At 39.6% G+C, this 23549-nt stretch overlaps 3 protein-coding genes across 4 annotated transcripts in view; all 3 read left to right on the forward strand.

Annotated features, from left to right (window-relative positions):
* cacna1c (calcium channel, voltage-dependent, L type, alpha 1C subunit) overlaps positions 1 to 8878 on the forward strand; it is a 143400-nt gene extending 134522 nt beyond the window's left edge. For both annotated transcript variants that reach the window (XM_078787170.1, XM_078787173.1), the window contains exons 48-52: positions 1401 to 1498; positions 1560 to 1656; positions 1735 to 1843; positions 2814 to 2976; positions 3054 to 8878. In XM_078787170.1, coding sequence (XP_078643296.1) covers positions 1401 to 1498; positions 1560 to 1656; positions 1735 to 1843; positions 2814 to 2976; positions 3054 to 3497 — 911 coding nt within the window. In that variant the 3' untranslated portion in view covers positions 3498 to 8878. The remainder of the gene's footprint in view (positions 1 to 1400; positions 1499 to 1559; positions 1657 to 1734; positions 1844 to 2813; positions 2977 to 3053) is intronic.
* Positions 8879 to 9032: 154 nt separating this feature from the next.
* tspan33a (tetraspanin 33a) lies at positions 9033 to 13672 on the forward strand. Its single transcript, XM_058077625.2, has 9 exons — positions 9033 to 9214; positions 11067 to 11124; positions 11196 to 11323; positions 11405 to 11479; positions 12352 to 12447; positions 12515 to 12643; positions 12716 to 12874; positions 12942 to 13052; positions 13145 to 13672. Exons 1-8 carry the CDS (start codon positions 9113 to 9115, stop codon positions 13041 to 13043), a joined length of 849 nt encoding a protein of 282 aa, XP_057933608.2. The 5' UTR covers positions 9033 to 9112; the 3' UTR covers positions 13044 to 13052; positions 13145 to 13672.
* A 1961-nt stretch (positions 13673 to 15633) lies between these two features.
* Positions 15634 to 23027, forward strand: smo (smoothened, frizzled class receptor). The gene is made up of 12 exons (XM_058077590.2): positions 15634 to 16528; positions 17853 to 18052; positions 18126 to 18335; positions 19356 to 19528; positions 19602 to 19821; positions 19887 to 20010; positions 20201 to 20293; positions 20371 to 20479; positions 20550 to 20735; positions 20817 to 20965; positions 21705 to 21839; positions 21911 to 23027. Exons 1-12 carry the CDS (start codon positions 16291 to 16293, stop codon positions 22441 to 22443), a joined length of 2370 nt encoding a protein of 789 aa, XP_057933573.2. The 5' UTR covers positions 15634 to 16290; the 3' UTR covers positions 22444 to 23027.
* The last annotated feature ends 522 nt before the right edge of the window (positions 23028 to 23549 follow it).

The following is a 23549-nucleotide window of genomic DNA, read 5'->3' on the forward strand; positions in this document are numbered from 1 at the left end:
TCATCTGGTTCTACCATATCTTACTTATTGTGTGGAAATATGGGCTATAATAACTATAAAAGCAATCTTCACTCGCTAAATGTACTGCAAAAAATGGTAGTAAGGATAATTCATGATTTATTTATTTATTCATGACGTGCAATATATATATCACATATATTGACAGTTACTATGGTACCCATTATGTCATTGTATGGTCATATCACCTCATACTTCGGTACGGGACAAAAAAATAAAAAAAATTAAAATTAAAATAAAAAAATTTATATTTTAAATAATTATAAATCAAAATATAATTAAAAATTAATAATTTAATTAATATTAAAATATAAATATATTATATATAATTTTCGGGTTCAACTCAAATCAATCTAATTTAGGTTAATATGAATACATAAATAACATAAATACAACCAGGAAGTGAAAAGACATGGAGCGGTGTTGCATTCAAGAGATTACGCATTGAAGGGAAACATTTTGGAAATAATTGTAAATAGTTCATGGTGTTATATTTGTACATTTTCCAAAATGACAACTTTGTAGCCTTTTGAGTGTTAAGCTGCTGTGTGATGAGTTTTGCGTTCGTTGGAAGACGACACCGTGATGCAGACTGTTCTATTGGTCAATGCGATTTCCAACGGGTTGACATTGTAGACGTCAAGTGGTTAGCGCGCAGACCTCACAGCTAGGTGACCGGAGTTCAATCCCACCCTCGGCCATCTCTGTGTGGAGTTTGCGTGTTCTCCCTCGTGCATGCGTGGGTTTTCTCCGGGTACTCCGGTTTCCTCCCACATACCAAAAACATGCTCGGTTAATTGGCGACTCCAAATTGTCCATAGGTATGAATGTGAGTGTGAATGGTTGTTTGTCTATATGTGCCCTGTGATTGGCTAGCTGGCCACCAGTCCAGGGTGTACCCCGTCTCTCGCCCGAAGACAGCTGGGATAGGCTCCAGCACCCCGTACGACCCTCGTGAGGAAAAGCAGTAGAAAAATGAATGAATAAATATATAATAATAATATAATAGTATTAATAATATAATAATAATATACGTAATAGTATTAATAATATAATAGTATTAATAATAAATATTTAAATTAAATAAGACAACGTAAATTATATTAGGAAAGCAGGAAGTGAACAAATGTAACAGTTACTGATTGTAAAAGTACCAGATGGAGGGGTAGGATTTAATAAGCTTTGCTTCTTCCTACTCCTTTTGGACATGTGGAACTGTGAACTGATTATGTGATGCATTCAATTGTAATCTGATGCATGTTCAAATGAAATTAAACCATTACAATTACCATTACATGTTGCATTTAAGTTCATCACGTTTACACATCACGTTTGAAAAGGAGATTCAACAATTAAGGTCTGTGTTTAAATGGTGTTGCCAGGGCGGAGATCCTCCTTCCATCTTGAGTGTCTGAGGAGGCAGTCCCGGCCAGACGTCTCGCAGAAGACGGCGGTACCGCTGCACCTCGTACATCACCAGGTAGAAATCAAGGAGGTGGTTGTCCGTTTAATGAGTCCTCTAACTCCATCTTTCCTACAAGGCGTTGGCGGTAGCCGGGTTGAGTCCGCTGATAAGGAGGAGTCACTCCCCCACCCTCTTCAGTCGGCTGTGCTCCACGCCTCCAGCCAGTCCCACAGGTACTTGACATCGGCATCATCATCGGCATCGTCTTTGCACTCCCGAAATGACAAATGTGGTTGTTTGGATTTTGGCAGCGCAAGGCAGCAACGCCTCGTATCAGCGGGTGCCTTCGCTGAGGTTAGAGGGCTCCAACTCGCACGAAAAGCTCAACACCAGCTTGCCCTCGGTCAACTGCGGGCCCTGGTAAGAATTCATTATGACTCCATTCATCAAGCGCTAGGAAAAACCCTTTTGTACCTCTCGGTAGATTCATTCTTCTTCTTCGCCATTCACAATTTCTTCAAAAAAAATAAATAACATAAATAAATATAAAAATTATAATAGAAAAACTTCAACTATATTAGGTAATTTAATTTAATTTAATTTAATTTAATTTAATTTAATTTAATTTAATTTAATTTAATTTAATTTAATTTAATTTAATTTAATTTAATTTAATTTAATTTAATTTAATTTAATTTAATTTAGAAAGCAGGAAGTGAACAAATGTAACAGTTACTGATTGTAAAAGTAAAGTACCAGATGGAGGGGTAGGACTTCATAAGCTTTGCTTCTTCTTCCGGCCCAAATTATTCAGTAATTAATTAATAATTTTTTTAATGCTAGGTACGACCCTAGTAATAAAACACAATTTTTTCATATATCAATAAATTTAAAATTTATAATAAATAATAAATAAATTGTAAATACGTATATACTAAATATATAATAATATATATGGTCATATCACCTTGTACTTTGGTACGTGACAAACATTTTTTTTTAAATATAAATTAATAAAATAAATAAATACATTATATTCGGAAAGCAGGAAGTGAACAAATGTAACAGTTACTGATTGTAAAAGTACCAGATGGAGGGGTAGGACTTCATAAGCTTTGCTTCTTCTTCCGGCAAAAATTATTCAGTAATTAATTAATTAATTTTTTAATGCTAGGTACGACTCTAGTAATAAAACATAATTTTTTTCATATATCAATAAATTTAAAATTTATAATAAATAATAAATAAATTGTATAAATAAATTACTTTCAGCTGCTCTGCTGAAAAATGTATTATTATTAGATTATTATTATTATTATTACCCCATTCAGCAGCATTAAGAATCCTTTTCCAGACTTTGTACAGAGACTTAAACGTGTGTTTTCCGTAGGTATAGCGACAGTAACGGGAACAGTCGGGTACCGAGCCCAAGCCCCGCCTCCGGCATCCTGCCGACCACTCAGAGAGCGTCACGACCGGTGTCGCTCACGGTGCCCTCGCTACTGGGGACGGACTCCAGCTCTCACGGCAGCGCCGGAAGTCTGGTGGAGGCGGTAAGCGTGTGTTTCTTGAACGGGACGGGTGTCCCTGACGTCTGGCTGACCGGGGTGGGGTCCCCTCCTCTTTTAAGGTCCTAATATCAGAAGGGTTGGGCCAGTTTGCGCAGGACCCCTCCTTCATCGAGGCCACCAAGGCCGAGCTGGCCGACGCCTGCGACATGACCATCGAGGAGATGGAGCACGCCGCCAGCAACATCCTCAACGGCAACACCGCCGGCGCCGCGTCCACCACCGCCACCGCCGCCCCCCAGCACAGCCCCAACGGCAACCTCCTCCCCTTCAGCGCCGCCACCGCCACACACAGGGACCAAGACGGTGGGGAGAGCGCGGCGAGCAGGGGCTCCATCCACGGACCGTCCTCTGTGGAGGAGCGGCAGGAGCTGCTGGCGGGGGGGCGGGACCAGGAGGAGGAGGAGGCGGAGCTCAGGAGCTCTGCTGTGATTGGTGGAGGAGGGCGGCAGAGGAACAGCGGGCTGTTGGAGGATGAGGACATGGAGTGTGTGACCAGTTTGTAGGGCGTTTGCTGGACAGCTTAGACCACCCCCGTCCCCTTGCCCCCGTTACCCCCCCCCCACACACACACACACACACACACACAGTCTGCCTCTCCTCTCCGAACAATGGCAGCCAGTGACGCGACCTCTTTGTACGTCTGAATGTTTGTAGTAAAGTATATCACATTATACTCTATATTATCAGAGTGTACGCTTGTGTGTGTGTGTGTGTGTGTGCGTGCGCGTGCGTGTCCCCTCTTTGTACGCACATTACTGTGTGTGTGTGTGTGTGTGTGTGTGCGAGTGTGTGTGTCTCTAAAGTGCCTCACAGTTCTATCACGTCCTCAAAGTGTGACGAGCAAAGCAGATGAAGGGAAAAAAAAAAGAAGCCGTTTGTCGCCCTTATTTTCCCGCCGTCCGTCTGGCCCGCCATCGAGGCGGCGTGGGGGACGGCGAGTACGAAGGCGGACGTTCAAAGAGATTAAAGGCCTACCCCTTCTCCTCCTCCTCCTCGTTCTCCTCACCGATGATGAAGAAGCGCTGTATCGTTTTAAAAAAAAAAATCCTCCCTTGTTCTCCTTTTCTAAAGTTAAAGGGGCGCCCCCAACAAGAGGGGGCGGGGCAAGGCGAAGGGCGGACCAATACACACAACAACAACAACAAAAACTTTGAGCGACACCTCCATCTGGCTTCCTTTGCTGCTTTACTTTGCCCACTTTTCCTTTTCTCCTCATACCTCACCCTTCCTTCCCTTCCCCCCCATGATATTTGGGTTTTGAGGGGGGGGAGTGTTTTGGAACAGGACTGTCAATCATTTCCTCCTCCCCACGGGATTGGATGGCGCTCGCTCCACAAGCCATGCCCACTCTATTTAACCTGGCTCGCCTTTTTTTTTGTTTTTCTACTGGTGATGTTTTTAATTTATCCTTGATTTGTTTGCACAAGCGGGGTGCTGGTCTTTCTAATTGTGTTCATTTTAGGTGAATTTTAAGTGTGTGTGTATGTGTGAATGTTCTTTCTCTCGATCAGTATGCACCTTTTACAGATTGTATCTATTTATTTATTTATTTTCCCAGAAGAGAGAAGAATGTGTGTTTTGAGTGGTTACTTATGTACTCTTTAAAAACAAAAAAAAGGAAGCAGATTTTTAGTAATTTAAGGTAGCATAACGAGGATGTTGTGTGTGTGTGTGTGTGTGTGTGTGTGGTAGTAGGCCTCCTTAACAGGGTTACCATGGACAGGCATGCTTCCAGAGCTCTATTTTGGCTTTTAATCATCTTTTTTCTTGTTGTTGTTTTATTTTGAGGTTGACAGGGGTGTATTTGGCCGTAACACACTGTTATTATTATTATTATTATAATTTTTACAGATAGTTCTCTCCAAATGAACTCTTAGGGCTGATTTCAAAGATGCTGCACGAATCCCTACATGAAAACATTGTTTTAATTTCATAAATAGGTGTATTATAAGTAGTATTATTTTGGGTTTTGGCAATTTATCTTGAAGTAGCAAGAAGGAGCAGTGGAAACAGCGCCCTCTCTGGCCACGTGCGGTACATCAAAACCATAACAATTACAATGTATGGCTGTCGTAATATAGCAGTTCGCACTCACCACCAGAAGAGGGCGGCATTTATCCCAATTCTTAAGTTAACGTTAAAGCGTTGCCTCTGAGGTGGGAAAAGTGATATTCCAAACAAAGTTTGTTTGACATTCCTAAAAGAAGAGCTCTTCTTTCCAGTATTTCAACATGAATTCAGCACCGTTTTACCTGTTTTTGTGGCAGGCAAGCAAACACACCACCACCACCACACTGCCAGGAACTTCATAATTATGCAAACTAACTGTGAATGTGATGTGTGTGTGTGTGTGGCTCCAAAAATCACTGTTTTTAATTTATTATTATTATTATTATTATTATTATTATTATCTACAGTAATTATAGGCGACGTGTTTGCTTCTAGCCGCAGGTTAGTATAGTTAATTTCAATTTAAAGGTCCTGTCATTTCATCAATTTACTTGAAGGCCCCGTTGACCATTCCCAGAAATTGTGTTGAGAATTGTGTTTTCCAGAGAAACCCTGTCCTGGATTGGAGAGGTTTGTGTAACGCCACCCCCCCCCCCCCCCCCCTCTCAGTGTGTGGACAGGAGAAATGATTGCTGCGTGTTTTTCCCCTGCATCCCACAAGATATGCAAAAACAATGCAATAACTTGACTGTCTGCAAGGTTTCCCGGCGTATTTTCCACAATATGCCAGAGAAATCTAACATACTTGAAATCAGGTGAGATGCAGTGTTGTATAAATAGCGATGATGTGTTCATGTACCTGATTTTTATTTTTATATTTTTTTCCCATGTGGTTGTTTGCTTGCAGAACCCTGAACGGCTCACTTTGATTAATTTGCGTTGCATGAGGCGGACGTAGCGGGCCGAGGTGTCAGCGTCATGGTTAGTGTACATACACAGTCATTTTTTTTTTAGCAAAGAGGTGCTTTTGCATATCTTGGGAAAAGGACAGCAGGAGTTTTATTGTGAAAGGGCTTCTCCAAAGTAAAGCATAATTAATTAAGGGCCTGATATTTTTAAAAGAAATGTTCTTTTATGGGTATACAAGAAATGAATATGAATGTCGGCAGGAAGGAGGCCCATATTTGGTCATGTTGCATGATGGGAAGTAACCCCCATGTTGGCAAAAGATGGAGAAGTGTTTATTATTATTATTATTATTATGACCTTCCTGCATGGCTTTATCCCTCTGGAGCGGGGATGCACTTGTTCCTTTTCACAGGAAAATCAATGCAGTGGTGTCCAAAGTGCGGCATGGGGGCATTCAACAATATATCACATTATTAATAAAATTATTTCTATGGAAATAATAATCTAAAAGGAAGTACTAAATGATGAAATTCATCCATTCTGTGTTATTTTTGACGGCGATGAGAGGCAACAAGCAGCGACCTCCATCCCGTACAATGCCCCCTCCCCATCCCCAACCCCGACTAATATTGCTTCACCACAGGCCAATGATTGTATATTTTTATACAGCATATCCGCTATCAGAGAATGTTACGGGAATGTATTTACCGCCTCGGCATGAATTTATTGGACAGCTCCGACTTGAAATGACTATTTTCTCACCCAGAGAGGAATATTTAGGAGTATTTATTGAAGGGATATCATAGGAGTATTCGGTGGTATTACAGTACTGGAATATGAAAGAATGGTAATGGTTTAATTTCATTTGAACATGCATCAGATTACAATTGAATGCATCACATAATCAGTTCACAGTTCCACATGTCCAAAAGGAGTAGGAAGAAGCAAAGCTTATTAAATCCTACCCCTCCATCTGGTACTTTTACAATCAGTAATTGTTACATTTGTTCACTTCCTGCTTTCTGAATTAAATTAAATTAAATTTAGGATTTAATAAGCTTAAATTAGCTTAAATTAAATAAATTAAATGATGAAATAAATCATTAAAATGTAAATGATTAAATAAATCATTTAATTTAATTTAAGCTCATTTAATTTAATTATGTATTAAAAAATTAATTTAATCATTAATACCATCTGGTACTTTTACAATCAGTAACTGTTACATTTGTTCACTTCCTGCTTTCTAAATTAAATTAAATTAAATATTTGTACCATCTGGTACTTTTACAATCAGTACCTGCTACATTTGTTCACTTCCTGCTTTTTAAATTAAATTGAATTAAATTGAATTAAATTAAATTAAGGATTTAATAAGCTTAAATTAGCTTAAATTAAATAATTAGATAAATCATTAAAATTTTAATAATTAAATAAATTATTTAATTTAAGCTAATTTAATTTAATTATTATTTAAAAAATAATTTAATTATTAATACCATCTGGTACTTTTACAATCAGTAACTGTTACATTTGTTCACTTCCTGCTTTCCTAATATAATTTTTTTAATTTTTTTTCAATTTTAGTTTTGTCACGTATCGAAGTACGACACAAGAAGTGATTTCAAAGGTTTGTCGTGTTTTTTCCATGTGCGTGTGCAAGCCATCCTCCTGCTGTAGCACCCCTCTTGGAGACTATTCAATATGATGACGATGATTTGAGCAGACCAAAAAAAAAAAGGACTACGTGTCTCTATGCTGTCATTTAGGGAACTAATGTAGCCTCTTTTACAGTATTTTGCGTATTTCCCCCTTCAGTACATTTAATCCAGGAAGGGAGTGTGTAGATGTTTTTTGCGCTTAGAGAGGGTTGGAAGCTTAAAAAAGAGTGTCGTATATATATATATATTTATATATACATAGAACTCTAGCTTCTATGATTCTATTTTAGATATGAGATGGAGAGATGCTTTACGGTTTATGGAGGTTAACAGTGCAATTCAGTGATTTTTTTTGTTCAAAATCAACACTAGTCGTTTTTTTTACGCCACCCGTCCCTTGCTAAGTTTCCTTTTTCAGGGGTGGGAGAGCGTTCGGTTGGCGGTGCATGTGCGGAATTGTTTCAAAATGACCACCAAAATAAATACAATCGGTTTATTTTAAGTTTATTTCCTGTCACACAGTTGCTATGCACATCATCATGTAGCAACTGAGGCGTGCTTAATGTTGTGACTTTTTCATTTTTAACTTTTTGCAGCGGTTTTTCAGACAAAGAGGTGTGTGTGTGTGTGTGTGTGTAAGGGAATGTGTGTGTGCAGCTTTAATGAGCCTTTTTTTTTTTCTTCGTCTTTGTTGGTACTTTTCAAAACTTATAAACAAGCCGTGGGAAGTGTGCTGCGAGGCGTTCAAAGACCAATTAATTTACATGATGTAGTATTCACTGTCACGGCGCCGCTAGTTTACCGTGGACGGATGAGCTATACAACGTGTTTGCTGGCGTTGGAGGGCGGGCGGACATGTTGGAATGAACACAAGCCACACCCCCCTCCTCTGACGGAGGGGTTCTCATTGGTCGCCTTGCATGTTTGACACACCCTTCTTCTTCTTCTTCTGCTTCTTCTTCTTCTCTTTTCTAAGGTTTTGTTCTCCGGTCATTTCATTTTAGAGTCTAGAAAAAGGGAAAGAATACAACAGAAATCAGAATATTAACTCAATCACTTTTTTCTACTCCTATTTTCCAAAAAAAAAACAAACAAACGTGACAAAACGCCAAACAAAAATTTGTAAATAAAGTCAAGTGTACAGTTTGTATCTGTAAGTCGTCAGTCTGTCATTGGTGACAGAGTCTGTCTTGCTTATAACGCACGCTACCAGTAAATAACAGAAAAAAAAAGTATATTTAGACTGTATGGTCCCCTTGAAAAGCAAGTTTTAAATTAATATCTGATGTATATTCCTGTAACATTGCATTTTTATCGGAGGAATGATGTTATTAAAAAATTGCAAATAAATTGCATTTCCTACAGTTGTTTTTTTTTAATTTCTTTTATATATTTTTTTCTGCAATATTTGATTTGGTAAGTGCAGCAAAAAAAAAAGTCCTGTCGGTATCTAAAAATGTGTCCACCTGAGTTTAGTGGCCACGCCCACACAGGGAGGTGTCAGGGGTGTTTTTTTTTCCCCCCCAGCAGAGGCCTCGCTCCTGCACACTTTTCATGATGAAAGTGTACTTTGAAGGTGTGTTTTTTTGCTAGAGACAATGTGTGGGAGGCGAAAACGTGGAAGTGGACACGATGAGGACTTCTCCTTTGTCAGCCCCGTGGTTAAATACCTGCTGTTTCTATTCAACTTCATCTTCTGGGTGAGTCAGATCGTCTTGTCGTATTTAAAAACGTGACGTGATTAGGTTTCTGACGGTGTGAAAGTCAGTGTTTTCATACGAGTTTGCCGTGTTCGAAGGAAGCAAAGTCCAAGTGGATGTTTGTGCACATTCAAAAAGGGATTAGGGTTACAGATTAAACAATGGACATAGTATAATTTGAAAGTCTGCGTGAGTGTGTGAGACGCGTACCAGCTGGCCGTGCACAGACAGGACCAGGATGTGTCAAAACTTGACACTCTTGCTCATGGAATGTACTATATTGAGAGAGGAGACCAGGGGCGTCACTAGGTTCTGAGGACAGGGGGGGGCTTAGCTCCCTGGAGATGCACAGAATATGAATGAATGTAGTAGACATTCAAAAAAATCCAAAAACCAAATAAGGAACAAGAACCGAGATATAACTTTCCCACTTTTGGACAGATTTAGTAGAGATACTCAATTGTTTTAGGCCAACATTAAATTTACACAAGTACACACAATCTACACTGCAAAACCACTATTATTTATTATATTATATTATAATATTTATTTATTTATTATTTATTTGTTGAGTTATTATTTATTTATTATATTATATTTATTTTTAATTTATTATTATTTATTTGTTGAGTTATTTATTATTTATATTATTCTTCTGATTATTACTACTACTAGTAGTAGTACGCTAGTATTAGCCTGCTTACTAGCCTGATTTGACCCTATTATATAAAATTTGTCAAGAAAATGTGTTTATTATTTATTATTTATTATTTATTATTTATTATTTATTATTTATTATTTATTATTTATTATTTATTATTTATTATTTATTATTTATTATTTATTATTTATTATTTATTATTTATTATTTATTATTTATTATTTATTATTTATTACTACTACTACTAGTAGTACGCTAGTATTAGCCTGCTTATTGGCTTGCTTACTAGCCTGATTTGCCCTATTATATAAAATTTGTCAAGAGAAGTTATTATTTATTATTTATTATTTATTATTTAGTATTTATTATTCATTATTTATTATTTAGTATTTATTATTTATTATTTATTATTTATTATTTATTATTTATTATTTATTATTTATTATTTATTATTTATTATTTATTATTTATTATTTATTATTTATTATTTATTATTTATTATTTATTATTTTCTTCTTCTGATTACTACTACTACTAGTAGTACGCTAGTATTAGCCTGCTTATTGGCTTGCTTATTAGCCTGATTTTTCCCTATTATATAAAATTTGTCAGATATTTTTTGTAAAACATTTAAAAATATATTTAAAAAATTATAAAAAATCAATAAAAATATCAAATTATTCAGGGGGGTTCAGCCCCCCTAAAATAGGCATAATGACACCACTGGAGGAGGCCTTGCCTTTAAAGGGGAAGTGCACTTTTTGGGGAAGTTTGCCTATCATTCACAATCCTTCTTTCCCTTTTCTGTGCATTATAACACAAGAAAAAATGTTAATACGAGCTAGCTAACAATTCTGTCATTGGGATACATCTATGAGATACATATCTTAAAAAAACCTACCAATGTTACATGGTTAGATAGCCATGCTGTGATCATGCATGATAACATATAATACTTGCAGTATCTTGACGTGTTTTAATGATTTAAAATTGATTAATACACATACTTATGCTAGCTCCATTAGCATAGACACAGTGACAAAACTTCCGATGTCCGCTCTCCTTGGGATGGCTGTGTCTTCCAGCACAAGACGTGTGCTCCAGTCCTCAGGGGTGGAAATGCTGACAGCAAATTAGCATCTTAACAAGTCTTTGTAGCGAAATCCCATATATTTGCCTTGTTTTTCGCAGCTCATCGCCATGGCCATGATAGCTATTGGCGTGTACGCCCGCGTGGAAAAACATGCAGGTAAACAAACATCTTGTTTTATTTGATTGTAAGAATAGGACTTTGTACAACATGATTGTGTTGCCGTGCAGAGACGGCCTTGGCGTGTCTCTCGGTGGACCCGGCCATGATGCTGCTGGTGGTGGGGGTCCTCATGTTCATCATCACCTTTTGCGGCTGCGTGGGCTCGCTAAGGGAAAACATTTGTCTGCTGCAGTTTGTATGGCATCGTTCCTTCGGGGCTCGTTGGAGAGAAAGTGTTCAAACGTAGCCAATCGCTTTCTTCTCCCGCTTCACTCAGTTCTGCATCAGTCTGACCATCATCTTCCTGCTCCAGCTGGCTGCTGGTGTGCTGGGATTCATCTTCTCAGATAAGGTAACGCATGGTTTAGCATGTTATGCTAAGACGCTGTACATTATTTTAAATGCTACCTTAAATTATTTTCACATTTCATGAATTCATTCATGAATTTACTTTTGCTTCATTTAGTTTTAACCATAAAACTTGCTTATATACTTCTATTTTGGTTTAAATATGATAGCTCTAAAAAAACAACACATTATTATGATGATTACTATTACTATTATTAGTAGTACTATTGTTATTGGTTGTTTGTGATAGTGAAGAAAATGAAAAATGTCTCCCTCTGTTGGCCATTAATTGTTTGCACAGCTATTCCGGTACAAAGTTACATTAAAAATAATAAATAAAAATTATTTTACATTTAATTAATTTCTTGACATTTTATTTGTATTTAATTTAGGCTCTATATACATCAAATATATTAATTTAATAATATTTAAGAAAATAACATTATTACTGTTTGTGATAATGAGGAAAAGGCAAACTGTCTCCCTCTGTTGGCCATTGATTTTATGCACAGCTACTCCGGTACAAAATTACATTAAAAAATAATAAATAAAAAATGATTTTATATTTAATTAATTTCTTGACATTTTATTTGTATTTAATTTAGGCTCTATATGTATCAAATATATTAATTTAATATGTATAATAATGTAAAAACATTATTGTTTGTGATAGTGAGGAAAAGGCAAACTGTCTCCCTCTGTTGGCCGTTAGTTGTAATCACAGCTACTGTTTTATTGAGGACTACATTAAAAGACAAAATGTTGACTTTTTTAACATTTTTTGATGTGTAAAAAACAGGCATAAATGGGGGAATGGGGATGTCTATGAAGATGCTGATTAATTTTGACATTATTATACAATTTTCTCCCCCTCAGGCACGCAACAAGGTGACCCAAATGGTCACCAATGCCATCGTGCACTACAGAGACGACATCGACCTGCAGAACCTCATCGACTTCGGCCAGAAGCAAGTCAGTCACCATCGTGTATCCACATCTTCTATACCTTCTTATGGTGAATAATAACATCTGTGTGTAGTTTAGCTGCTGTGGCGCCGTGACGTACGGCGACTGGTCCAAGAACATGTACTTCAACTGTACTGGTACCAATCCCAGTCAGGAACGCTGCGCTGTGCCGTTCTCCTGCTGCATCATCACCAAAGACGAGGTCCACCTTCATCGCCACATCCGCTGCTTGTGTCACCTTGTGATGTCACAATGTGTGTGTGTGTGTGTGCAGGTGATCAACACCATGTGTGGTCAGGGCATGCAGGAGATGGAATACGTGCAAGCCAGCAACTATATCCACACCAACGGCTGCATCGATAAAGTGGTGGACTGGATCCACAGCAACCTCTTCCTGCTTGGGGGTATCGCCCTGGGACTCGCTATCCCTCAGGTTCAACCCCCCACAAACACACTGACATAACTCGGGCAGTAGATAAATAATGGCGCCCTTTTTGCAGCTGGTGGGCATTCTCCTGTCTCAGATTCTCATCAATCAGATTAAAGACCAGATTGAGCTGCAGAACTACAACCAAAAGCACCGATCCGACCCCTGGAACTGAAACCAGCAGGTACGCATCTTTAGTTCATCGCTGTGTCTGAATACGGGATGCAAATTGATGGATTCAACCTCTGGGTCATGTGATCTGGTCTGTTTTATCAGGTCAGGACGCAATCGAGATATAAAATGGTCACACAGCTGCACAAAACTTCTGCCTCACACAGCACGGAAAGGACAGGCAGAGTTGGAAAAAAACAGGAAGTGGGTTAGCTTAATGGAATGACTGCACGCACTTATTTTGTATGGTGGATGTTTGGGGCACAGCACCATCTGCTGGATAGGGTGGAAGTGCATGTTCTGGGGAACTTTTTTTTTTTTACAGCAAATTGGGACGTTTTGGTGATGCCAGCCGTGAGTTGAACACACTTTCCCATTATATCCAATGAGAATGCGTCCCCAAACTTTTGGCTGGTATTGTTCGGTTGGTGTTTGTTTGTTTTTCTTCTTTAAATGTGCACTTTTTCTGTTACAAAAGTAGAAAAAAAAGATGGTGTTAAGTACATTTTGTGTACGTTTGTGTTTTAAATGGATTTTAGGTGATTATTTCACCAAGTAAAGCAGTTTGTGTCTTCCTTTCACATTCAGACATGAAGTGTTCCTCCATGTCGAATAAAAACACAACGTAAACACCAGTGTTCTGTTAGTCTTCTAACGCCTACACTGCAACCACACACTTGGTGTGTGGTCCTGACTTTTTCTCTTCATGCCTCAAGCAGGAGGTGGAGACACACACACACACAAGTAAGTCAGTAGACACTCCACTAAATGAATGACACAACTACACAACTACAGTGCAGATTAGACTTGTTTCTTATGTTTTCATTCCAAAAACACACTCCCGACTTCATGACTACTTCGACAATAAGACAACAAATATATATATTTTTTGGTAAATCAAAGGTATTGTCATAGTCAAGACAGTGGAATTGAATATTTTCATAACTAAAGCATAGAAAACCTGTTTCTGACTTTCCAAATGTTTTTTTTTAACATGCTAGAGCCCCGAAGACATGAAATAACATGCCTGTTCGGCTAATGGTTAGCTCGCTAGCTTTCCAAATGGGGTTTTTAACATGCTAGAGCCCCGTAGACATGAATAACGCTAACTATTAGTAGTCACTAGCTAGCGAGCTAACCTTTAGTGACTATAGTCACTAATATGTCATAGTCAATACAGTGGAATTGAATATTTTTATAACTAAAGCATAGAAAACCTGTTTCTGACGTTCCAAATGGGGTTTTTAACATGCTAGAGCCCAGTAAACATGAAATAACATGTCTGTAAGGCTAATAGTTAGCTCACTAGCTAGTGACTACAGTCACTTAGCTCGCTAGCTAGTGACTATAGTCACTTAGCTCGCGAGCTATTGACTGTGGTCACTAGCTAGCGAGCTAACCATTAATGACTATAGTCACTAGCTAGCGAGCTAACCATTAGTAGTCACTAGCTAGCGAGCTAACCATTAATGACTATAGTCACTAGCTAGTGAGCTTACTATTAGTAGTCACTAGCTAGCGAGCTAACCATTAATGACCATAGTCACTAGCTAGCGAGCTAACCATTAATGACTATAGTCACTAGCTAGTGAGCTTACTATTACTAGTCACTAGCTAGCGAGCTAACCATTACTGACTATAGTCCCTAGCTAGTGAGCTTACTATTAGTAGTCACTAGCTAGCGAGCTAACCATTAATGACCATAGTCACTAGCTAGCGAGCTAACCATTAATGACTATAGTCACTAGCTAGTGCGCTTACTATTACTAGTCACTAGCTAGCGAGCTAACCATTACTGACTATAGTCCCTAGCTAGTGAGCTTACTATTAGTAGTCACTAGCTTGCGAGCTAACCATTAGCCTCCATTTTATTTCTTCTCAAGGAGCCACAAACTTACCACTTCCACACAGAGTGGAAGGAGAACTTTTATCATCCAATCCATGGTTGACGTCACGACACTTTAAAGGTAACAGTTTTAACGTAAACTAAGCTAATGGCTCATCATTGTTTTGAGTCCTTACTGACGCCCAGTTGACAGAAAATTACATATCGCTTGTATTTCAGTGTGCTTTGACTAATAATAGATCATAATCTATCACCAAAAAGCAATTATTTATTAATTAATGAATTTGCGAGGGTCAACCGTAGTGGGGAAGGTTAGCTATTTTGCTCTGGATGGTTGTACTTCTACACGTTGGCCAGCAGAGTGTGCTGTTGTACAGTTTACACTACACTATCTTGACCACGCAATATGGACAAAAAGTCACCCTGGGAAACTATTTGTATGTTTTTTTGTAGGTTTAATCAATATTTATTAATTAACTATATATTATTGGCAGCGCTGAAGGAAAATGGAAGGGAAATGCACCCCCAATTTCATTTTGGGAGTGTATTTTTGTAACTTTATTGCTATTGTCAATGTTCTTTAAGTAAATAATACATATTAACATATAACAATAAAACATATTTTTTAAGAATGTGACGTCAGGACATTAGATGTTACTTTATTGAGTGTGTTTTCTTACTTTAATTATATTCTTTGGAGGATGGTGACCTTTAGTAGTATTGTTACGATTAGTAGTAGTAGTAGTATTCCCTGGCAGGGTTAAGTTATATTTAGTATTGGTTGTTGAGTTTTTTGTAGGCTCCCTGCCATCAGACCAGAGAGGATGATGGGGGAGGGGGTTGTTGCTTCATCATTCACATTCCTGAGCTGGAAAGGAGGGGGGGGCGAAAACGAAGAAGTCTCCTTGGAAGAGCAGGAGAACATTGCTTGTCCTTTCTTCTTCTGGGACAGTCCCAGAGAAGGCTGGGATGAGTGTTTTTGGTGGAAAAGAGGAGTGAGGAGGTGCCGTCGTGCAGGAGGAGAAGAAGAAGAAGAAGGGGGTGGTCCATGTGAGGAGGAGCTCCAGTTACATCCACTGATTTTTTTTTTTGCAAGTGGGGGAGGGTGAAGAAGAATGTGGAACTTTCTTAACCGTTTTCTGTCCTCTAAAATGAAACTTTTGTTATTATTTTCTCCCATCATCGGGACTAAGTGTCCATCCTGGAAGACCTTTTGGGAAGTTTGAGCCAATATGGCGCTAGGAGACTTCCTAAAGGACGAGCACGGAGGAGGATAAGGAAGAAAAGTTTGCACCGTCGAAGTTTGGACACCTAGTCTTCCTTTTTGCGGAGAAAACTGAACTTTGCGGTAATTTTTTTTGCAGGATTGCACTCGCCCTTCCTCCCTCTTCCTCTCTTTCCCAAAATGTCCTCCCAAGTTAGGATCGCCTTTGTTGGGATGCTTTGCGTGCTGGCCTGCGACGCCGTTCTGTCCCCGAACGGGACGATTTTTGAGGACAAATGCAAGAAGACGACGACTTGCGAGGTGCTGAAGTACAACACATGTTTGGGCTCACCTTTGCCTTACACGCATACTTCACTGGTGCTGGCCGAGGACTCCAGCACCCAGGAGGAGGCTTTCGAGAAGCTGAACATGTGGTCTGGTGAGTCCAGAGCCAGGTCCACAGCAGGACCAGTCTCATTCTGTATGGGTGGGCTTTTTTATACAATTAGCTAAAAAATAACGTTCAAAAAAGTCACCTATTGAGGGGCTTGTAGTGGGACTACATCATGACATATCATAACAAGCCACAGATGTCATTCACATGTGCCCCCTAGTGGCCGGGAGCAGCATAGGTCGTTTTTGTTTTGAGATTTTGAGTAGACAGAACAAATACCAACCTAGTAAATAGTTATATGGTGTATTATTTGGTATTAATATTTCTTTACATCACACAAGGATATGGTACAGTGGTGGAGAGCGGATATTTTGGCCTTTGAGTAGATATTACATAAACATTGTATTACAATAGATATTTACATACAACATTTTTGTATCAACTAATCTATATTTATATACAGCGTACTGTATATAGTAGCTATGGGCAGCACGGGTAGACATAATTTGAAAAAGAAACATCAATTTCTATGTATTTTTATCTAATATATTTATTTCATATATATAGCTATTGTTAATGCATATTTGTATCCTATACATAGTAGCGATGAGTAGTTAAAAGTTTTTGTTTTAGACTTGTCAACATTTTAATTAAAATTTAAAAAAATCAACAGACTTTGATAAGTATTTTTGTATAATATTTGCATGTATATGTTTTATTTAATGTGTACTTTAAATGTATATTTATATACAGCGTACTGTACATAGTAGCTATGGGCAGCACAGGTGAAATCTTTTTTTTTGAGGGGAGTAGACAGAATTTTGAAAAAAAACAGCAATTTCTATGCATTTTTATATGATATATTTATTTCATATACGTATATATATATATATATATATATAGTTATTGTTAATGCATATTTGTATCCTATATATAGTAGCGATGAGTCGTGAAAAGTTATTTTTTTAGATTTGTAAAAGTTTTAATTAAAAATTTTAAAAAATCAGCAGACTTTGATAAGTATTTTTGTATAATATTTGTATGTACGTATATTTTTTATGTAATGTGTATTTTAAATGTATATTTATATACAGTGTATATGAGCAGTATAGGTGAAAGGTTTTTTTCCCTGAGCAGACAGAATTTTTAAAAATCTGCAAAAAAAACCCAAACACTTATATGTATTTTTATCTTATATATTTTATATCATATGTATAGTAATTTTTATGAATTTTACATTACATTAAATAATTTAAAAAGAAGTGAAAAAAGGACCATATTGTGGTAAAATAGCCAGGACAATATTAATTTGATGTGCGTATGGTGTATTTTGTTGTGGATCCAGTATTGTCGTGTTTGTGTCACCCAGGTCTGCGTAACGCCCCTCGCTGTTGGTCGGTCATCCAGCCCCTCCTGTGCGCCGTCTACATGCCAAAATGCGAGAACGGCCATGTGGAGCTTCCCAGTCAGAGCTTGTGTTTGGTGACACGGCGGCCGTGCAGCATCGTGGACCAGGAACGCGGGTGGCCCAACTTCCTCAAATGCCAGGAATTCCCAGTGGGCTGCCCGGTAATGGACACGCCACCGGGTAAAGTCGTTATTTTGTCATCTTTGTGGTCTCTGACGGGGTCTTGGTTTGCAGAACGAAGTGCAGAAGCTGAAGTTCAACATGTCGGGTCAGTGCGAAGCGCCGCTGGTGAAGACGGACATCCAGTCCAGCTGGTACAAGGACGTGGAAGGCTGCGGGATCCAGTGTGACAATCCTTTGTTCACTGAGGAGGAACACGACGACATGCACGCCTACATCGCCTACTTCGGCACCATCACGCTGCTCTGCACCTTCTTCACACTGGTACGCCACATGACGACGGAACCTTTCACACAGAATAGAACATCTCTGCCAGATTTGATCGCTGTTCTGTGTGAACAACACCAACAACGTAACCACACATTTGATTTGGAATCAGCTTCATTAATTAGTCACCCCTTTCACACAGCCTGATTCTGCCTTTTTTACCGATTCTATCGTTGTTCTGTTTGAACAGCACCAACATTTGTAAACATACATTTGATTTTTGAAGCAGCTAACGCAACTTCCGCCTTTTGTTAGTTTTTTACTGCTGTTCTGCGGGTATGGCACCAATATTTTTAAATCCTGAAAGCTAAGATTAATACACTGCGGTCACCCATTACACACAGGCTGTTTCTGCCGCTTTTCTGCCATTGTTGCTCTTCTGTATCAACAGGACCAACTTTTCCAAACAGCCTCACATGAAATCATTGCAGTCACCCCTTTCACACAGCCTGCTTGCGCATTTTCTAGGCTTTTGTCGCAGTTCTGTGTGAAAGTACCAACATTTGTAAACAATTGTATCGCTGTTCTGTGTGAACAGCATCAACATTTGTAAACATACATTTGATTTCTGAATCAGCTAACGCGACTTCATTGTGGTTACCCCTTCCACGCAGCTTCTTTCCGCCTTTTGTTAGTTTTTACTGCCGTTCTGTGTGGACGGCGCCAATATTTTTAAATCCTGAAAGCTAAGATTAATACATTGCAGTCACCCCTTTCACACAGGCTGTTTCCGCCTCTTTTCTGCCATTGTTGCTCTTCTGCATCAACAGGACCAAGTTTTCCAAACAGCCTCACATGAAATCATTGCCGTCACCCCTTTCACACAGCCTGCTTGCACCTTTTCTAGGCCTTTGTCGCAGTTCTGTGTGAAAGTACCAACATTTGTAAACATGCATTTGATTTTTAAACAGCCTAAGTCCAATGAATCGTGGTTACCCCTATCACACAGCCCGTTTCCGCCTTTTTTCTGCCTTTTACGCTGTTCTGTATGAACAGCACCGACTGTTTTTGTCACAGGCGACATTCCTGGCCGACTGGAAGAACTCCAACCGCTACCCGGCCGTCATCCTCTTCTACATCAACGCCTGCTTCTTCGTGGGCAGCATCGGCTGGCTGGCACAGTTCCTGGACGGCGCCCGCGACGAGATTGTATGCAAGAGCGACAACACCATGAGACTCGGCGAGCCCTCGTAAGTCGGCACCGTGCGGTCGGCGGCGTACGGCGAGGGAGAACTGATGGATTTTTTTTTTTTATCCCCGTAGTTCATCCGAGACGCTTTCGTGCGTGACCATCTTCATCATCGTTTACTACTCGCTCATGTCGGGCGTCATCTGGTTTGTGATGCTGACCTACGCCTGGCATACGTCCTTCAAGGCGCTCGGCACCACACAGCAGCCGCTCACCGGACGCACTTCCTACTTCCACATGGTCACCTGGTCCATCCCCTTTGTCCTCACGGTGGCCATTTTGGCCATCGCAGAAGTACGTTAATCTTAATTCTTTGTTATTGTTATTATCTTTATTATTTTTTCATTCGTTCCTTTTAGGTCGATGGCGACTCCGTGAGCGGGATTTGCTTTGTGGGCTACAAAAACTACAGATACCGTGCTGGATTCGTGCTCGCGCCCATCGGGGTAGTGCTGGTCGTCGGTGGCTACTTTCTCATCCGAGGTCAGTCCCAACACTAAAATCAGGGGCGTCCAAACTTTTTCACTCCAGCGAGGGCCGCTTAGTGTCAAATGAAAGGATGCTAAGAAGCTCATGTGGGCGCGCCTGTAGGCCAGGTAGACGCCAGATACGGCCCCCGGGCTGCACTTTGGAGACCCCTGACTTCAAGGCTGCTATGCGTGTTTTTCTTCAGGTGTGATGACGCTGTTCTCCATCAAGAGCAACCATCCAGGGCTGCTGAGCGAGAAGGCAGCTAGCAAAATCAACGAGACCATGCTGAGACTCGGTCGGTTCCAGGAGCCACACTTTGGACACCCCCGAATTAAAGCCTTCACATGTACTCACATCTTCCCTTCCTGTCAGGAATATTCGGATTCCTCGCATTCGGGTTTGTCTTCATCACCTTTGGCTGCCATTTCTACGACTTCTTCAACCAGGCGGAATGGGAAAGAAGCTTCCGGGAATACGTCCTGTACGTTTGTTATTCCCACGCCACGCTGCTCTGTGCCTTAAGCTAACATGCGCTTTATCGTGCTCCACAGCTGCGAGGCCAACGTCACCATCGCCTCCCAGACCAACAAGCCGATCCCTGAGTGCACCATCAAGAACCGGCCCAGTTTGATGGTGGAGAAGATCAACCTGTTCTCCATGTTTGGGACGGGTATCGCCATGAGCACGTGGGTGTGGACCAAAGCCACCATCCTCATCTGGAAGCGCACCTGGTGCAAGTACGTTAAACACCGCATGAAAGAACCTCTTCTCATCTCCGTGGATCAGCCATCTTTTTTTTTTTTATAACATCTCCGTAGAATCATCGGCCGCAGTGACAACGAACCCAAGAGGATCAAGAAGAGCAAGATGATCGCCAAGGCCTTCGCCATGAGGAAGGAGCTCCACAAGGACCCCGAGAAGGAGCTCTCCTTTAGCATGCACACCTTGTCACATGACGGACCTGTTGGTATGTTACCTACCAGACGTCCCGCTTGTGTCCCCCCCCCCTCACCGCAACTACAGTACAATCACAAAAAAAATGGCTGTCATAGCGACATATCATATCAGTATCATATTAGTGTCATAGGTGAGGTTTTGTTGATTTTGTCGCCCTCTAGTGGAGGAGACAATGGTTGCAGCTTGCCAGTCAGTGACGGTAATACTTTGGGCTCCTGAAATTTGCTAAATAACCCCCCCCAAATATTCAGAAAGTTAATAATGTTAGCTCAAACATAAACACACAAGATACATGATAATATATGTAATTATTATAACATAATATATTATAATAATAAAAAAATTAAATAATAAAAATAATAATAAAACAAGTGAAGTGCAGACATATTTAAAAAAATTCACAAAATTTATTCTCAAAATCTCAGGTTATTTTTTATGTGACTCTAATACTCCATCACAGATTAAATTAAATTAAATTAATAAAAATTCTCCATTCAGTGTCATAAGCTAAGTGTTGTTCATTTTGTCGCCATCTAGTGGATAAACGAATAAACGCAATTAGCAGTCAAAAACTAGAACAGCGAGAGCACCTGAAATTAGCTAAATGCGCCCCCAAAATATGATGAAATCATTTATTTCGTCATATTACAAATATGAAGACCGAAGATAGAAGATGTGTCCCCTAGTGGTAGACAAGAGGAACTGCAGTACATCCTTAAAAAATGGATGTTGTGGTTTGTTATCCACAGCGGGCATCAACTTCGACCTCAACGAGCCGTCCAATGACATGTCCTCGGCCTGGGCGCAGCATGTGACCAAAATGGTGGCCCGACGAGGCGCCATCCTGCCGCAGGACATTTCTGTTACTCCCACGGGAACTCCAGGTAAGGAAGCAGAAGCCATCTTTTCATCACTTCCATGGAGTCACGTCATTTTTTCCGTTGTTTGTCCACAGTGCCGCCCCCCGAGGAGAGGAACAGGCTATGGATGGTGGAGGCTGAAATCTCCCCAGAGATGATCAAGAGGAAAAAGAAGAAGAAGAAGAGAAGGAGAAAGGAAGTGAGTCCATCAGCAGAAGAAGAGGAAGCGGTGGCGGACCACCAGCCCGTCGTCCCGCAACGTGAGTTCGGTCGCAGCTCGGTGCCCCGCCTCCCGAAGCTGCCCTGCCATCCCAGCATGGTAGCCAACCTGCGGGAACAACAGAGGCGTCAGCAGATGCTGGAGGACGACGTCCTGCCGGGGTCCTACCTTGAGGACCGATGCGGGTTCCCGGCCTATCAGAGCAGAAACTACGGACGCGGTTTGCTCTCGAACCGGCCGGAGGACCTGGGCCTGGGGCCACGTTGCCCCGTCCAGCAGGGGGGGCTGTCGGAGAGGATGGCTCACGTGGCCAGGGTGCCCGCGGGCCGGCGAGTCGGCTACGGTCCCATACACTCACGGACTAACCTCATGGAGGCGGAGCTTATGGACGCAGAATCGGACTTCTAGGTGGTCCGCAGACTTTAAGCTAAAGAAAAAGTGCTGGATACTTTATCACTTATGTGCAACTATGTATTTTATATGGAATTAGTATTTTTCAAGGAAATATTGTAGTGTCATTTCATTGGAGGCAGCTACGTTTAGCCAGTAAATATCTTTATAATATACACTTTTCTTCCTGATTTATCATCTTTCTACTTCCTGTCATGCTTCAAACCATCTTTCCCAGTGCCTGACCATGTTTACTGTATATAAGCTGTTAATAAGGGTATTATTTGTACATATTTATCACAACTAGGGAGCTGTTTTTTTTTTTAAAGGGAATATTTGACTGTACGTTGTAACCAAAAGCTCATCTTTTCTTCATGATAATGCTGAGATAGACCATCATAGTTCACCTTTTGTTTTAGTCCCCGTATGTATTTATACTGTAGAATCTGTGCTGGCTCAAGTGGATGTAAAAAAGACACATTTAAAAAACAAATCCTCAAAAATAAATGAAGAATACATTTGAACGGCCATTTTGTATGTTTTGACACATGTATTATTGTGCTGTTTGTTTTTATATGTGAATAAATATTACCCCATGCTGTTTGGTGACATTGTATTGCATTTAAGTAAATATATAGGAACTGATAAAGTTGGAAAATATTTCATTTATCTTTACATATTTTTTTAATCTTTTTTTAAAAAGGATAAAAAATGTAAAAAAAATTAAAACATTTTTTTATTATTTATAAAAATAATATACACCATTGAACCTATATTCTTATTATAATGTATATATTTTTATTATAATGTTGCACTTTCATTATTGATTTTTAATAGCTCCTTTATACATGTCATATTTAGCAAATATTTGTAACTCTATTAAATAAATTATTGAACCATATTTGAGGCACCCTGGCTGCTATATTAACTGACCACGTCATTATTAACTCATCCACTAGATGGCGACAAAACCAAAATAATCTTCTCATGACACGAAGCGGATAATTCTTTCAAATATTTTTGTAATGTAAACATCTTTACTTTTTAGTTTCTAATGCACTCTTTTATAAATAAAAAAATATTAAATTAAACTGTATTTTATGTTGCTAGAATTTTTTTTTATT

This window comes from Doryrhamphus excisus, linkage group LG2 (assembly GCF_037039965.1).
Source record: "Doryrhamphus excisus strain RoL-2023G ecotype Guam linkage group LG2, RoL_Dexc_Guam_v1.1, whole genome shotgun sequence".
Lineage (NCBI taxonomy): Eukaryota > Metazoa > Chordata > Actinopteri > Syngnathiformes > Syngnathidae > Doryrhamphus > Doryrhamphus excisus.